Genomic DNA, 17085 nt, shown 5'->3' on the forward strand with positions numbered 1-17085 from the left:
ACTGCTTAGGCGTAGGTTTATTATTATATTATGAGACTGACATACAACTTGAAAGGCTGATTTTCAATACTTGTATAACAGACGAAAGGTTGATTTTCATGATTGCCATAAAATTTTAATTATATAACAGTATACTAAATAACATTACTCATATAAAAAATACCATAAGTAATTTTTTCAGACATTTATTGTTTGATTGGGATGCTTAGTGTAGGCGGTAGGCCAAAGTCTCAAATCCCTATAGAATTATGGATTTGGTTTAGGTGTAGTAATACAACTACATCATCGTATGTGCTATAATTTTTTTAACGGTCAAGATAATTTGAAGAAGAGTGATGTGGAATAGTAAGTACTAAACAAATTTCCAAGGTCAAAAGGCAAAACTTCTAATTAATTGCTTCCTACCATATGTTCAAACAATAAATATTTTGGCATTTAGGAACAATACATTTTTAAAAAAAAAATTTAAAAAAATGATGTGGCAAGAAAGAAGGTATAACCATGACGTGGTTATTCCATCATCATAGGAGTGTATTTGTTAGAAGCTACAAGCTTATGTTGTCCTTAATCTCGGATGCTTATCATTTAAAAAAAAAAAAAAAGCATAAAAACATCATTAATTTCAGTATCATGCGCATTCGAGGATGAGTTTCAAACCATTTGAACAATTCCCACGGCAAACTATCAAATCAAATTTTTTTGTTCTCAAGCTACTTGAAAAAAACAAGAGAGAAAATGAGAAGAGAAGATCACACAATTAATCAGCCTTAAACTTTCAAATTAATCAGCTAAGAATAAGATAGTGTGTTTTGGTCCCCCAATTTTATTGGTCAAACACAAGCTTTTAAATAAAAGAGCGGAAAGTGTTCATTTGAGAGTGTATTTTCAAAAAATGGTATTTTAAATGAGGGGTCTGATTTGTAATGCTACTCACAAGTGCGTTTTACGCACTCCACCTTATGTATTGATATGTCTATGTCACGTCTGCAAAAAGTTTTTAGTCTTGCACCAAATCTTGCTTGGAGGGTGGCCACAGTCACTTCAATAACTCGAGCCAGTGCCACCACATCTAGAAGTTCAATAGGGGTGACCAACCAACCTCTTAGCTTAAAGGAAGTAGTTGGCCACTCATGAGAGTGCTCTCAATAACGACGTAGAACTCTTTCATTTGCGTCGAAAAACAATCCGAATTAACGTGACAATGTCATGTAAACTGATAAACTATTTGTAGGCAAATTGTACGTATAACTAGTATTTATCTTTAAAGATTGTACATTTTTAAAATCACAAAAACTTACTTTTATAGATTTTATCATACGTTTAACTATACTTTTATAAATTATATTATTTATAACTGGGTTTTAAAAATCATTATTGTTTCAAATAATACACTTTGAAACCCCTAATTGTACAAAACGGTGTAAAAGTATCTATATGCACCGGATGGAGATTATGAGCAGCCACACGTGATGAAAACCAGTTCATGAATCCGACATGTCGGAAAGCAGGGAAAGTGATCTCACACCACCTGTTGTCTGGTTTTTTATTTTTATTTTTATTTTTTTGAAAATTACAGTCAACCCCTCGGGTATGCTCCCGACGACAAGACACACAATCAGAAAAATCCAATCCTCTCGATCACACACTCTCTCTCCCACTCAATAATCCCACTACCTCCACATTTCAGTTTCACCGAACAGTAAACAGAGGGTGCAAGAGCTAAATATATAACTACACATATCTGGCGCAACAATCCATTATTGGTGTAAATGCTTGTAGGCTTGTAGCAGTAGTGGAGCAAGCAAAATACTACCGCCCCCACCCACAAAGGCTGGAAGAATTAATATTAAGGGTGACAATCGAACAGTCTTTTTGAGTTCAGGTAGAGTTCTCATGAGGAATGGCTTCTTCTTGGATTTATGGTATCATTTTGCTTCTTCTTGCCAAGCAACAGTCTTTGTTCCTTCTAGCACTTGCTTCAAGCAATGTGAGTTTTGAGTTTTCTTATGTCGGTTCTGTTCTGTTCTGTTTCTTCCTCGATTGAGTGTTTTTTTTTTTTATTGATTTGTTTCGTGGGTTTGTGTTTTTCTTTGGTCTTGGCAGGTTCACATTGTGTATATGGGAGAGAGGCAGCATGAAGAGCCTGAACTCGTTCAAGACTCGCACCATGACATCCTATCTAATATACTTGGAAGGTTTCAGTTCTAACTTCTTTTTGTCAGCGTTCTTATTTTTCATTTAGTGAAATTTGTTCTGTTCTTATGTGAAAGGAGAGAAAGTTTTGATTGCTGTGTCCATGAAATTTCCCAAAAAGCAGGCTGCTGCTTTTGGTCTTTTGAAAATAGCATATGATGTTGGTAGAGGCTCTAATTGAATTTGAGAAACATGGGGTGACCATGGCGGTGGTGTAGCTAAAATTAATGGTAGTGGTGGTGGTGGTAACAAAGGCAGAGGTGCTTTGGCTGTTTCAATATAAATTAAATGGTTAAATTCATCAATTCTATTAACTTAAGTTTTTGGGATAAGTAGTGATTTATCATAGTATCGAAGCAAAGGTTCTAAATTTGAATATTATCTCCATCATTCACTTTTCATTTTAGTTAAATATTTCACGTACTAGGACTCACATATTCAGGAGAAATTTGAGTCTACATGTGAAGTATATTGTTAGAATATAAATTAATTGATTAAATGCATCTCTTTAGAATAAGTGCTGATTTAATAGTGGCATACGCCTAAGTAGCAAAACAAATCGTGCGAGCACATGTGAAGTATGTTGGCCGTTATTTTAATGGCTGTTTCCTTCAAATTTGTGTGCACCAAATGCATTTTCACCATCTTGTTGCTTGTAAAGTTATGTGACTGGAACCTAATTATGATCATAACAATGAAGTAACAGCATGTTATATCAATTTGACAGCAAGGAAGCTGCCAAGGAGTCGATTCTGTATAGCTACAAGCATGGCTTTTCAGGGTTTGCTGCAGCCTTAACTGAGTCTCAAGCCAAGCTTATTGCAGGTGTTACAATGTTGGTGAACTGTAAATTTTGTTCTCCTATAACACTTATGCTTTTCTAACAAGTAATTGTAGTTGGTATTCTCCTTTCTTGTACTACAATGCAGATTTCCCAGGAGTTGTTCGTGTAGTTCGAAACCGAATTCTTAGTCTGCAGACGACTAGAAGTTGGGATTTCCTCCAAGTAAAGCCTCAAATTGCACACGGAATTCTTTCAATGGGTCATTCAGGACTTGGGACTATTATTGGTGTCATGGACACTGGTTAGTGTAGAAATGCCTTATATGGTTGTATATTATACGAGATCAGGCTTTAATTGTGCTCACTTTGTTGAACAGGAATCTGGCCTGAGTCTGAAAGCTTCAAAGATGAGGGAATGGGAGAGATTCCATCTCGTTGGAAAGGCATATGTCAAGGAGGAGAGAAGTTCAATAGCTCCCACTGTAATAGGTTGATTTCACTTTGTTTTTTTTTTTTTTTTCATATTGAATTATCTTTCCTGATAAAATTGTTGTCATATGACCAGTCAATATATCATTTTAACACTGCTATTTGATAAGAAAAATCAAAATTGGTTGCTTAACTGTAATATTATTCTAGCAGTCAAGGAAAATGTGCCACAACTTTCTCAGCGTCCGATTAACTTGTGTACTTTGAATTCTGGACTTAACGATAGTTTTTACTGTGAAATTCCCATGTTTGAGTCAAGAATCTGCCTTGTTACAAAGAAGTACTAATCTGTTTCCATACTTCGTTTCCTATATTCTTATAAGGTTGAGGCATGTTAAATTCGATTATATCTTCAAACACTTACTGTTATGATATACTTTGGGCAGGAAAATTATTGGTGCACGTTGGTATATCAAAGGATATGAAGCTGAATTCGGAAAGCTAAATACAAGTGATGGGGTTGAGTTCTTTTCTCCCCGAGATGCTGCAGGCCATGGCACTCACACATCATCTACTGCAGCTGGACTTCCAGTAGAAAATGCAAGTTTTATGGGATTAGCTCAAGGAGTGGCGAGAGGGGGTGCTCCATCAGCTTGGTTAGCTGTCTACAAAGTTTGCTGGGCTACTGGCGGTTGCAGCGCAGCCGATCTTCTTGCCGCATTTGATGACGCAATATTTGATGGCGTAGATGTGCTTTCAGTGTCTCTTGGCGCACCACCTCCACTTGATACTTATGTGGATGATGTTGTGTCCATTGGTTCATTACATGCTGTAGCTAAAGGAATTTCAGTTGTATGCTCTGCCGGGAATTCTGGTCCTTATCCTCAGTCTGTCATAAATACAGCTCCATGGGTTATAACCGTTGCCGCAAGTACCATAGATAGAGCTTTCCCCACTTTGATTTCCTTGGGGAACAATCAAACTCTTGTGGTAACTTCTTAACTTCCTATCTAGCCATGAAAGATTGTGTTTGTTTCTGTTGGAATAAGGATAAACAGTTTGCAATGAAATGTAACTGCAAAAAGAATCCACATGTAAAAGATTTATATGGTTCAGCAATATGCCTGTTTCCCTGAAAGAAATGTGAAGAATTTGTTATTTTTGATAGGATAACAACAATATCATTCTTTTAAAAGCCAGCCCATCCAGAAAATAAAATAAAATAAAAACCCTCCAAAACTACCTTACATCTACTACAATTTGTACATGAGGCTTTTGTATGCAAGTATGGGTTGTTTGGATGATTCTGTGAGTGATAAGTGAGTCTCACTTCTTTGTGTCATTCTAATTTTCTGCTTTCATAGTCATTGAAGTATTCTATTCATCTTTGCTCATGTAATTTTATTTTATTTTATTTTATTTATATATATATTTTTTTTCATGTTTTATGTTCCTGTTTTCTTCAAAATGCACTATAATTTGGCTATTCCAACTTGAGATTTCTGTTTAGTAGTTTTGAATGATATCGATTAAGGTGTCAGATGGAGAATCTAAACATGCATAAATGATATCGATTAAAATGCACTATAATCTGTGCTGTTTGTTTGTTTTGGTTGAACCATGCATAAAAAAAAACCTTGTTCAAACTTCACATTCATAATGAACTACTATCTAGTTATAAAATTGATATCTAATTCTTTGTTTTGTAGACCTAGAAATGATTTTATTTTCTCAAGCAGGGTCAGGCTTTCTATACAGGGAAGGATATGAACAAATTTCACCCTATTGTGCAAGGAGAAGACATAGCAGCTGTTGATGCATATGAAGATAGTGCAAGGTATAATGTGTTGTTATTTGCTTCTTGTTCTCATGAACTCTATTTGAATCATCTACTCTGAATTAGAGAATTCATATATTAATAGTGGTTACTTTTAATAGGAGTTGTGATTCAGGAACCCTAAATGCCACTTTAGCAAGAGGAAAAGTAGTTCTTTGTTTCCAATCTCGTTCACAGAGGTCAGCTTCTGTTGCTGCAACAACTGTATTGCATGCTCATGGTGCTGGTCTCATCTTTGCCCAGTTTCCCACAAAGGAGGTTACTTTACCCTGGAATATCCCTGGTGTCCAAGTGGACTTTGCGGTCGGGACATCTCTGCTCATGTACATGGAGATGACCAGGTAAATCTATCCTAGGCATGTTGGGTGACCCTTTCTTTCTGTATATTTCTGCTTCCAAGGTTGGGATTCTGTAAACAGATAAATCTTTATAAGAGAGTCCAATTGCTATTACCTCAGTTTTTATCTCTCTAAAGGGTTATAACAAGCAGACTTCATTTGAAAATTCAACAGAAATCCTGTGGCCAAGTTTAGCCCAACAAAAACAGATGTGGGACAACAGATTTCCCCAGAAGTGGCATTTTTCTCCTCTAGAGGACCCAGTTCCTTATCTCCATCTGTATTGAAGGTACTGACTATTTTACAAAATAATTACTTCTTTGATTGTTGCAGTTGATGTATTTGAATGTGGTTGCAGCCTGATATTGCTGCTCCTGGTGTTAATATTTTGGCATCCTGGTCCCCTGCTTCTTCCCTCTCTCAACCCCTTGAATTCAATATTGATTCGGGAACTTCCATGTCTTGTCCCCATGTATCTGGCATTGTGGCTCTTCTTAAAGCTATCCATCCAACATGGAGCCCTGCTGCAATAAAGTCTGCACTGGTCACTACAGGTTGACAAAAGAAATTTACTGGCCTTTTTGTTTTTCATCATAAAATTAATGTGCACAACTGATTCTCTGTCTCTTCTTTTGTATAGCTTCTTTGAAAGATGAATATGGTCAATCTACAGTGGCTGAGGGAGCTCCCCATAAGCAGGCTGACCCATTTGACTTTGGAGGTGGTCATGTTGAACCAAACAAAGCCTTGGCTCCTGGACTCATATATGACATGGGGTTCTCAGATTACATCCGTTTTCTTTGTTCCATGGGCTACAATAATTCCGCCATTAGCTCGTTGGCTAGGTCACACGTACATTGTCGCAAGTCGGCCAAATTCCTTGCAAATCTTAATCTGCCTTCTATTACCATTGCTGAGCTGAAGGAGAACTTAACTGTGTCAAGAACTGTTACAAATGTTGGTCCAGTTAATTCTATTTACACTGCTTCTGTTCAAGCCCCGGCTGGAACTAAAGTGATAGTTGAGCCACCAAATTTGTTGTTTAATTCTTCAATAAGGAAGCTGAAATTCAAGGTAACTTTCCATTCCCAGCTAAGGGTTCAAGGAAGATACTCATTTGGTAATCTGTTTTGGGAAGATGGTTTCCATGTAGTGAGAATACCATTGATAGTTCGAACTGTCATTGATAACTTTTATGCAGAAACATAATTCTGTTGCCACCTACAGTAATATATATCCCTTTGCATGAATAAATTTCTTCTTTTATTAATCATCTGTTGCTTCACTCCTGATAGTCCAGTTGGTTGAATTCACTTCACAATACATAGCCATTTGTGAATCATTAAGAGGAAGAAATTTACCTTCAAAAATGATGTTACACCAGGTAAAAAGGATCAAAAGTCTTCACTATCTCGCAAACTAGTACAATAAATGATTAAATTACTGTCAGAAAAAACTATGATGCTACTCAGCACTTGGCCAAATGAGTTTGCTTCCAATGCTGTTGACTTCAATGAAGAAATCATTAGAAAGACATGATTGCAAATGGGATACTAACCAAATGACTTTACTATTGAATTTGTTAGCTTGTAGAAACAGGATGTTCCCATGTGAGGATGATTGATCACAGCCATGGCTTCTTCCAAAATGAGTTTCAAATTTTTGGAAGCCTCTCATTACATATTTGATAATATCCAATAAAAGAAGGCCTTTCTAATTGACTGCCTTGAAGTTTTCAAGAATGTTGAGAGCTTTCACTAGTTTCTATATGAACGCTTCTAAGATATAACGTAGTGAATCACTATTTATTTATTCTAAAAGTTTAAGTTGATAGGAAATATTGAATTTAATTATTTAAGTAATATTCTAACACTCTCTTCACATGTAGTCCGACAAATGAAATATTTGATTTTTAAATAGAATGTGAATTACAAAGACATAGTTTGAACTTAAAATGATTGATAAGCCAGAGAACAACAACCAAAAAACAGAGAGAACTTCTTTCAAGTAAGAGCTCTAAACGCTAGTCTTCAAGTCTTTCCTCTCGCTTCTAATAATTAATATCATATTAAATCACTACTTATAAGTTTAAACTCATACGAAATTGAGAATTGAATCATTTAATTAATACTATAACGTAGAGCCAGAAGAGATGGTTTATAATTAATCCCTATTATAAATTAAATCATAAGCAGATCTATGATTATCAACATAACCCTTTTACTTGGTGTTAAAGACAATCATCCAATGTCTTTTTTCTTTTTCTTTGAAGTGTGAAGTGCATGTAAAGTCAAACTAGAGTACCTAACACCTCAGTGGTTGAGATTTAATAGATAAGATGGGTTAAGGGTGATATTTCCCCTCAACTTGTGCTCATCTCAATAATCTGTTTGTCAAATTAGGTTTCGTAAATTGATGGGCATCAACTTAATTTCAATATAAAATCTTATTTACGAAGCGATGCCACAAAATGAAATCTATTCCTTGCTATCAAAGTAACATATGGCTAGGTTTGGGACTAGTCTAGGGTTTAGTTTCTTGATGCAGCTATGAAGGCTTGACTCTTGAGTTAGTTGACTTCGACATGTCCTTTGGCAATTAAATTTCATTGACTTGTAGACATAGATTATGTTAGGGAGAAAACTTAAGATGAAAGCTTTGAGTTCACTTATATATAACCAAAAAAAAAAAAAAAAAAAAGAAGTTAAATATACTTAACCCCTAAGCTTTCAGCTACTTTCAAAAAAAGTCTCACGATTTGATAGGGTATTACACTTAGAGCGTGTTTGGAATTGCGTTTGAGAAATAGAGCTTTTAAGTCAAAAAGAACTTTTAGGCAAAAGCTTAAAAAACAAGCTTTTGTCAAAAGTACGTTTTAACTATTTTTAGCATTTTTGGACTATTAAAAGTGCTTTTAATTTTTTTTACCAAACAGATACTTTTTTCTTTAAACAGATTTTTTGAGTGTTAAAAGCACTTTTAGGCCCCTCAAACGCAATCTCAAACAAGCTCTTAGATACATTAAACTACAATTTTATTGCAATTAAGTCACTTTTTTTGTCATTCTTCCAAAAATAATCCTATTTTCTTTAAAAAATAAATAAATGAATTTATTAAAAAAATAAATGGAGTAGGGTGCATTTAGCATTACAATTTCATACACAAAATTTAAACAAAATTGCAAAAAAATAGATAATTTGAAATTGCATTTTTTAAATCAAAAACCCAAACGAATCATTATCATACAAAGACACACGTACAGCATGAAACCAGGGGAATCCCAGATTCGAGACACGTCACCCTTTACTTTTTCTTAACTTTTCCAACATAGAGAATAAAACATATATTATCGGGTGAAATGCCGAGCATAAATAAAAATAAAAATAAATAAAGCCTGGATGGATGAGTAGAATAAGACACGTGAAACTGTGAAAGCCACCCACGAGAAAGGCGTTTTCTCTCATCGCCAAGTGTTGATTTGTTGACTGCTCGCCGGTCCCCTAACGTCAACGGTCGGCTATACTTTAGTGCATCTGCGCACTTAACCGTGGTTAGCCACCTAGACCAGACTCACTTTTTTCTTTTTTTCTTTTTTTTTTCTTTTTTTTTTCTTTTTTTTTTTTAATTCATGGCTAATACAATTTCCATTTTTTATTTTTATTTTCTAATCAAACGGGAGAAAGTAAAAGTTAAAAAAAATAAATAAATAAATTACAAAGATAAGTCATTCCCACCGCTAATACACTTTCTATACTTGTGCGAATAATTACATAAATATATGGACGCTTTAAACTTTAAAGGTTATGCACTTCGGCTTTTTGAAAGTGATAGAAATCTTTAAATTTGATTAGTATTAACTATTTTGAGTTTCACTGATGTTTTAACATGATTGAATCAAACTATTACTCAACTGAACTTAAAGAAAAACTTGTGGTGGAGATTTCCAACGAGCAAAAGACATTCCATCCATCGACCCACCCATGTGGTGGAGTTCCTCATCTCCTAAATTCCGAGCAAGTACCATCACAACTAATTAATGTGACAAGGATGAGCACGTGACATAAAATTCATTAATTATTTTTTAAAAAGGAATACGGAGACAAAAATGTATTTAATCCAAACTTTAAAGGTTGCTTGAATTCTACTTTAAGCCATGGTAGAAGAATTTAAATTTCTTACATGCAAAAGATTATATTAGGGAGATAACTTAAAAAAAAAAAAATTCAAATGAAATATTGGTATATTTTTATACTATTTTTTGTTTTCTCATTTTCACCTTTCTAATGTGAAAGACATTCCATTATAGATTGATTTGTTATATCATCCATGCATATGCACAGCACTGCATATCATCAGTATTATTTATTAAGAACATAATTAATTTTAAAAATAGTTTGAACCCAAATACGTTATTTCAACCACTTATTCTTATAAATATTATTCACTATGACATTTATTGATGAATTATAATTTATCTTCTGGAGATTTTTTTAATTCTTATAAAACACCAAAAACCTTTTTTGTTTTTGTTTTTGTTTTTTGTTTTTGGGTAAATAACAAAAAGGAAAAAGCATGAACATGAAACCAGCGTACTGCGTCAAAGAAACGATGCTGAAGCAGACGGGTCACCGCCAATGGGCCCCCGCTCTTTAGTCAATAATGGAGCCCAAGCCCCCATCCCAATCCCTCCGTGAGGCACTGAGGTGAATGGAACTAATTTCCTTTTTTTTTTTCTTTTTTTTTTTTCTTTTTGTTTTTAAAGAAAGATATAATTAAAATTTCACTGAGTATTTAAGGAGCTTCACCAATTTTTACTCACCAAATTAACTAAAAATACATTTTTCTCTATTTTAACTACATATTTTTTTAAAGCACCATCCACAACCTCACCATTTTAACTATCAATTTTCACTATTTTATTTAAATATTATTTTTCATATATATATATATATTTAAAAAAAAATCAAAGAATAAAGAAGAAGAGATAAAAGCTTTATTATTTTCTATTCATTGAGGGAACAATATTCACTATATTCACCTAACTAAAATCACTATTTTGTTAAAGATGTCAAGAGTTTTTTTTTTTTTTTTTTTTTTGGTGATTTGACTCACCAAAATAGCCAACCCCAAAAAAAAAAAAAAAACTAATTTGGTAAGAATGATACTTCTTGATGTAAAAAATCTACTTTAGTAATTTACGCCAAAAAGTTGATGGGGAGAATAATTTTTAATTTTTAAACAAATTAAATCTAAGTATCAATTTTTATTTTCTTTCTTTTTTATATTATGTGTTGTGCCCTCTTAGAACATTCCCAATAGAAGAGCCAAATATATATATATATATTTTGGAAAAATTAAATATTACTTTTATCTAAAATAACTCTTCAAATATTTAAAAAACTCAGTACATTGGATTATATATATATATGATTGGAAGAGCTAAAACAAAAAAAGTTAAATGTAGTAGCACTTTTGATTGGAAAAGCTAAAAAAAAAAAAAAAAAGTTAAATGTAGTAACACTTTTTAAGGGAGCCATTTTATTTTTTATTGTTTGTTTCACATACGTTCTCTGTCTCCCAAATCTTGTCTTATTTTTTCTTTGGTATGTTTTCTTTTTCTCAAAATTTTTCTCATTTTTAAAAATATTTAAATAATATAGAAAAAAATATAGTTAATCGGATATATAAAACCTTTAAAAATTTATTAGCTAAACTAGATAAAGTACGTATTATTGAAGAAAAAAAATTAAAAAAAAAAACTTATTACGTGTATTTTAATAATTTATTTAAGTACTCGAATAGTTACTTGATTCTTGAACATGAAAATATTTTGTCTGAAACGCTTTTTCTAAATTCGGGACAGCTACGACTCCACAATGCTACGCGCTTATACGATGCTTGACAAGGGATAGCTTTATAAAACTCAAAAGCAAGCCCACCGGATACAGCCTTTCAAAGCGAGTGAGAAATTGGACCGTCGGATGAAGACTCGCTGGGTATATTGACCATTAAAGACCACACGCGCTAGACTTGATCGTGTGGCCATCAATTTCCGATGATTTAGAAAAACAACGAGCGGGAACGTTCTACAGAATTGAGCCGAAAAGGAGGCGCGATTAACGCGGCAAAGCAATCCCGTTCCCGTAAATAACTGCAAAATGGGACCCAAAGTTTTAAGGAAAAAAAGGCAGAAACGCACAAAATCATGGCGGTTTCCTGGCTCGTTCGGTACAGTTTTCGTTTTGAATAATCCTTAGCGCCTTAACTCACTGTAACCGTTCAATGTCCCGCCGGGTTTTATTACCGTAATTTTAAATTAAATTCCTCATTATTATTTTTAATTAACCTCTCTTAATTAGACCGAGATTTTTTAAATTTCTTAAGCTATTCTAGCAATAAATTTCCCAATTTCTAATTATTGTTTTTTAAAAATTTAATAATTCTGATTTTGTTATATCTATTCTAAAACAATTGTTAGATTTTAACAAAGCTAACACAATATAATATCTAATCTAAAAATATAAATATAATATTATTTTAAACGAGTAATGCTACAAGTCTCTCTTGATTCCTTCCAAGAATAATGTGACTATTAAAATCATACATGTTGTTATTAAATAACAGCATGTATGCAAACTACAGTCAATATTGAATTTCTTAAAATCTCTATTTGTTTTCTCTCTTCTATTAAAAGCTTCTAAAAGTAAGTCAACTTTAAGATATAACCGTTGATTAAACTACAACATACATACTGTTATTTTAATAAAAAGCATGTAAGCCGAATCCATTAAAATCACCATTGAGATTGTAATTGATCATTATTAAATTTTAATCCAATAGTAATTTTAATAGTCACCTAAAAAAGACACAAAAGAGACTTCTAAAATTATTTTATTTTAAACACGTCGAGAGTTTTTAGATTTTATTAATTTTATCATATCTTAAAGTTATATGTTAAAATAATAAAATTTGAATTAATTTATTAAAATTTAACAAATTAACAAATTTATGTTTTAAGTTGTTTGTTAATAATTTAAATTAAAAAAAAAAAAGGAAATCATGATACTTAATATTAAGAAATGTGAAAGAATATAATAATAAGAATGATTAGTTAAAAGAAAAGGAAAAATGTTGAAAGCATGACTTGAGAAAACAATAATGTTTTGTTTTTTACGTTGTTGGAAGTTCGGCGTGGACCAGAGCATGATGGCCATGAAATAAAAGTCATGGTGGAAATGTGGGTTCGGTCTGGCAGGCGAAAGCTCATCACAATTCAGAATAGTCAGCTCTTCCATGTCTGTCTAACGTGACTCATTGGGAAAACAAATATATTTCAATATATATATAAATAAAATATATATATTCAAATCATAAATAGCAGTACGAGAGAGAAAAAGTGATAAAGATATACCAATAACTCAGCACCAATTTCGCACACGACACGAACAAGCCTTCTTTCTGGTCTATCAACCAACCACCAACTCATTACCCATCTTCCTGCTTCTTCATCTTTATCAGGTAAACTAGTTTGGTTGCTTGCATCAATAAAAATGAAAACATTTAAAAGATAAAACCATAAAAAAGAAACGGATTTTGGGTAGTTTTTTTTTTTTTTTTTTTTTGAATTCCGTTAAGATTCGGTGGTTTATTTTTATATAGAAATGGAGTGCTGCGTGGAAGCGAGAGCGTTAAGACCAAGTTTAGTAGTAGGAGAATTTGCCATGAAAACGGCGCAGCAAGCGCTTTTTGATGACCATTTATTTGCTACCGGAGTTCCCAGCGAAGATTTCTCTGTGGATGACCTTCTTGACCTGTCTAATCCGGACTTAGAAGATGGGGTTTACGTTGAGGAAGAAGAAGAGGACGAAGGAGAGATGGGTTTGTCTTCACCGGAGCAAGCAGACGATAACAATTCCATCTCTGCCAATTTCTCCGGCACGGCTGAGTCCGAGTCATATCTCACCGACGAACTTGCCGTTCCGGTAATTTTCCAATAAGAAAATGAATTTTGCTTGCTTTTTTTTTCTTGGTTCCCCTAATTTATTTCTACTAAATTTAGAAAATAATATATTTTTTTATTGGGTTTTCACAGGACGATGATATTGCAGAGCTTGAATGGCTTTCTCACTTCGTGCACGATGATTTGTCAGAATCATCTCTTTTATGCACTGCCGGAGAACAGAATATCGAAAGTCGTGTAACGAACCAGTCCGAACCGGAGTGGAGACCGAGACCTCCATTTTTTCCTTCAGGAGTTCCATCGAAAGCCAGAAGCAAAAGGACAAGAGCCGTTAAACGCGTTTGGAGACTTGGTTCACCGCTCACCCAATCCTCACCGCCGTCTTCTTCGGCATCTTCTCCTGGGTTTTCTTCGACACCTTGTCTTATCTTTACCAATACGGTTCAAACCATGGAGTTATTCGATTTTGCTGAACCGCCCATGAAGAAGCAGAAGAAGAAACCGGCGGTTCAAAGCGGTAGCGCGTCAGGTGGTTCCCAGTTTCAGCGTCGGTGCAGCCACTGCCAGGTGCAGAAGACCCCGCAGTGGAGAACCGGTCCACTCGGTGCCAAAACGCTTTGCAACGCTTGTGGGGTCCGGTACAAGTCCGGCCGGCTTTTCCCAGAGTATAGACCGGCCTGTAGTCCGACTTTTTCCGGCGATGTTCATTCGAATAGTCACCGGAAAGTGTTGGAGATGAGGAAGAGAAAGGAGATGATGACTGAACCGGAATCCATGTTGACCCAGATGGTATCAAGTTTTGGATAGTCTAACTAATAAAATAGGCAACATGTGAACCGGGTTGTACCGCGTTAGTTTTTTCATCTTTGGTCGTAGCCGTAGGATCTTAGTTATAGCTGTTAGATTTTTTATTTATATTTTTATTTTTATTTTTATACTGGTTGTGATAGTGCTTAGTATATTATTTGAAGGTACGTTTGATGAAAGAGGGTAAGAGGTTTATTATCTTTCCATTTCTTATTGGAAAATGTTTGGGTATATTCTTCTAACAAGCAACCCAAAAGACCAAAATCTCACAAAACCCTCTTAAAAAGTCAATATTATTCTAACATTTACATCTTCAATACCCCCTTTTTTGTTTTAATAAAGATTCACTTCTCATTCAACCATAATAATAAACTAGAGCCAAGGCTAGCTCTACAAAGAAAGAGCAATTTGCTCTAAACTTGTGAGATATATCTTAATACTTTTTCAAACTAAAACCAAAAATTACCTTCCAAAGCACTAGCAAACATATCTTACAACTTCTATTACAATTTTCTAATCATACTTTATAAAAATAAATGTCACAAATTGTGGTTCGTATTTTAGCGATACCATATTGAATTGTAAAGGTGATAAGTGTCTTGTTAATTGCTATATAACAATTTACATTTTGTTCCAAGAGGTAGCTTATCGGCTGGGACCACGTTTAATGAAGTGGATGTCACTAGTTCGAATCTTCCTCTCACTTCTTGTGCGGACATATCAAAAAAAATAATAATAATAACAATCCACATTTTAATGACTAAAGTATGAATTATTATGTCAACATATTAAAAGAGTAATCCTATGTATATCACACTAAAATCCTGCATACGCCGGCGTATGAGAATCACACCCTAGTGCATACATCTCACGCGTTCGAGAGTGTTCTCCTTTCTCATTGTGCCTTCCATTTGTGCTGCTTTTGTTTGGATTTTTTGGTTGATCTTTTGTTGATCTTCTCCTCTATTTTTTTGGGGTGGCATTTAGTCTCCCTACTTTGTTGTTGTTTCCTTTTTTTGGATGGAGACTTCATTCTAGCCCTTACTTCTCGGTTTTGTATGTTGTTGTGTGGTTTCTCTTTGGTGGTTCTGAGCACATGCTTACCTTCTTCATTGGCAGCCATAGTTCTCGCAATGAATTAAGTCATTTATTTGACCAATTCTCAATAATTTTTGGTTTAGCAATGATTTCTAGTGGTTAATTTTGGGTTATTGTTAAGGTTGCTCACCCTTGATTTTTACTTTTCATGTAATCTCCATGTTTTCCACTTTTCCTTCTTGAATAGAAATTTTTATTTAGTTTTTATTATATTGATGTTGTGTGGTCCTCCGTAACATTTGGTGAATGAAAATGAGATTTTTGATTGAGAGAATTACGCCACATTCAAATTTAGTAGACAGGAAGTGAATACTTATTCTATATATATATATATATATATATATTGAATAAGTATATATAATCCAAGGACAATTACACCGTCACAAGTCAATACAATGAAATATTTATGAAATATTAATGTGATATATAACATTTATTTTATTAAAAATTATAAAACCTTAACAACACTTTCTTTCTTTTCTTTTTTTTTTTTCATTCACTGCTATCCCTCTATGATAATGTGTTACTGTCAAATTATCGTTAAAATTTTTCCTTTCTCAACAAAGACCCATCATCTAAAAATAAATTGAAATATGTCAAAAAAAAATAAAAAAAAAAATAAATAAATTGAAAGTCACATCACCGTAGTGGAATAGCAGTGTGGACCTAGTGGTAAATAGCCAATTAGCCATGGAAACGTTCAAATCGGTTCGGCGGTTTCCGAAGGTCGTCGAAAAGCCAACAAATTGCATCAATTGTACGTTGTGGTGGGGTCAGCCATGGCATGAGTGGTGTGATTGATGAGTTAGGGAGATTTGGGATATTTGAATTGAAATTGGGTGGTGTTGAATCTTTTGATTTGAGAGGGGGAGCCAAAGCTGGTTTGGTTTTTGAGTTTTTCCCATCTTGCTTGCCCAAGTGGTCTAAATATCTGCAATATATGGTTCAACCCCACAACACAAGTGCCCCTCATTCATTCACTCCAACAGTCAAGATCAAATCTTCAATTCCTCCTCTTTGTGGAAAAAGATTGTTAATGTAGAAACGTCTTCGATTTAGTCTATTAAATTGATATTTATAGCGTGTGATTCTTGCGTACATTTTTAATAGAATTTTATTTCTTTGACATGTCCACACAAGGGAAAGGGGAGAGAGATTCGAACTAGTGACCTCCACTCCATTAAGCGTAGTCCACAGCCGATTGAGCTACTATTTGGAAACACATTTTTAATAAAATTAAATAAGCATAAAACAGATTCCCTCTTTGAATTTAATTTGTGGGAAAACTTTATCACCGAACCCAAAGGACTTTTATAGAAGAAAAAAAAAAAATGTCGAGCTTTATACGTTATTTTGGCATGCATAATGATGTAATCGGCATAATTAGTGGATAACGATAAGTTTGACGGTCCAATGGTGAAATTTTTTTTAACTTTAAAATCAAATCAAACAAAAAGGTAATTAAGGTTATCATGAGGCATCACGAACCTTGCAAAAATTCTTCATCAATTACACACAAATCTTGCCAATTGCTATAATATACCCACGAAAACCTTTTAGGATCTTCAAGTATTAGCAAGGATTATAAAGCCCAAAAGTACATAGGATGACAATACAAATAATATTGTTGACAAAATGAA

At 33.8% G+C, this 17085-nt stretch overlaps 2 protein-coding genes across 2 annotated transcripts; both read left to right on the forward strand.

Moving 5' to 3' along the window:
- The first annotated feature begins 1651 nt into the window (after positions 1–1651).
- Positions 1652–6851, forward strand: LOC132162508 (subtilisin-like protease SBT3.9). Its single transcript, XM_059572743.2, has 11 exons — positions 1652–1987; positions 2104–2195; positions 2921–3018; positions 3123–3278; positions 3354–3465; positions 3852–4395; positions 5145–5242; positions 5344–5583; positions 5755–5869; positions 5939–6134; positions 6221–6851. Exons 1-11 carry the CDS (start codon positions 1901–1903, stop codon positions 6787–6789), a joined length of 2307 nt encoding a protein of 768 aa, XP_059428726.1. The 5' UTR covers positions 1652–1900; the 3' UTR covers positions 6790–6851.
- Positions 6852–12956: 6105 nt separating this feature from the next.
- On the forward strand, positions 12957–14547 carry LOC132188295 (GATA transcription factor 5). Its single transcript, XM_059602718.2, has 3 exons — positions 12957–13098; positions 13240–13562; positions 13673–14547. The coding sequence occupies exons 2-3, from the start codon at positions 13242–13244 to the stop codon at positions 14345–14347; spliced, it is 996 nt and encodes a 331-aa protein (XP_059458701.1). The 5' UTR covers positions 12957–13098; positions 13240–13241; the 3' UTR covers positions 14348–14547.
- The last annotated feature ends 2538 nt before the right edge of the window (positions 14548–17085 follow it).

This window comes from Corylus avellana, chromosome 2, assembly GCF_965113065.1.
Source record: "Corylus avellana chromosome 2, dhCorAvel1.hap1.2, whole genome shotgun sequence".
NCBI lineage: Eukaryota > Viridiplantae > Streptophyta > Magnoliopsida > Fagales > Betulaceae > Corylus > Corylus avellana.

Bases quoted from the DNA above. Each gene is read 5' to 3' on its own strand.
- LOC132162508 (XM_059572743.2), top strand. From the start codon at position 1,901: ATGGCTTCTTCTTGGATTTATGGTATCATTTTGCTTCTTCTTGCCAAG. The intron at 2,196-2,920 runs GTTTCAGTTCTA...TCAATTTGACAG, and splicing joins CTATCTAATATACTTGGAAG to CAAGGAAGCTGCCAAGGAGT. The intron at 6,135-6,220 runs GTTGACAAAAGA...TCTTTTGTATAG, and splicing joins GTCTGCACTGGTCACTACAG to CTTCTTTGAAAGATGAATAT.
- LOC132188295 (XM_059602718.2), top strand. From the start codon at position 13,242: ATGGAGTGCTGCGTGGAAGCGAGAGCGTTAAGACCAAGTTTAGTAGTA. The intron at 13,563-13,672 runs GTAATTTTCCAA...GGGTTTTCACAG, and splicing joins CCGACGAACTTGCCGTTCCG to GACGATGATATTGCAGAGCT.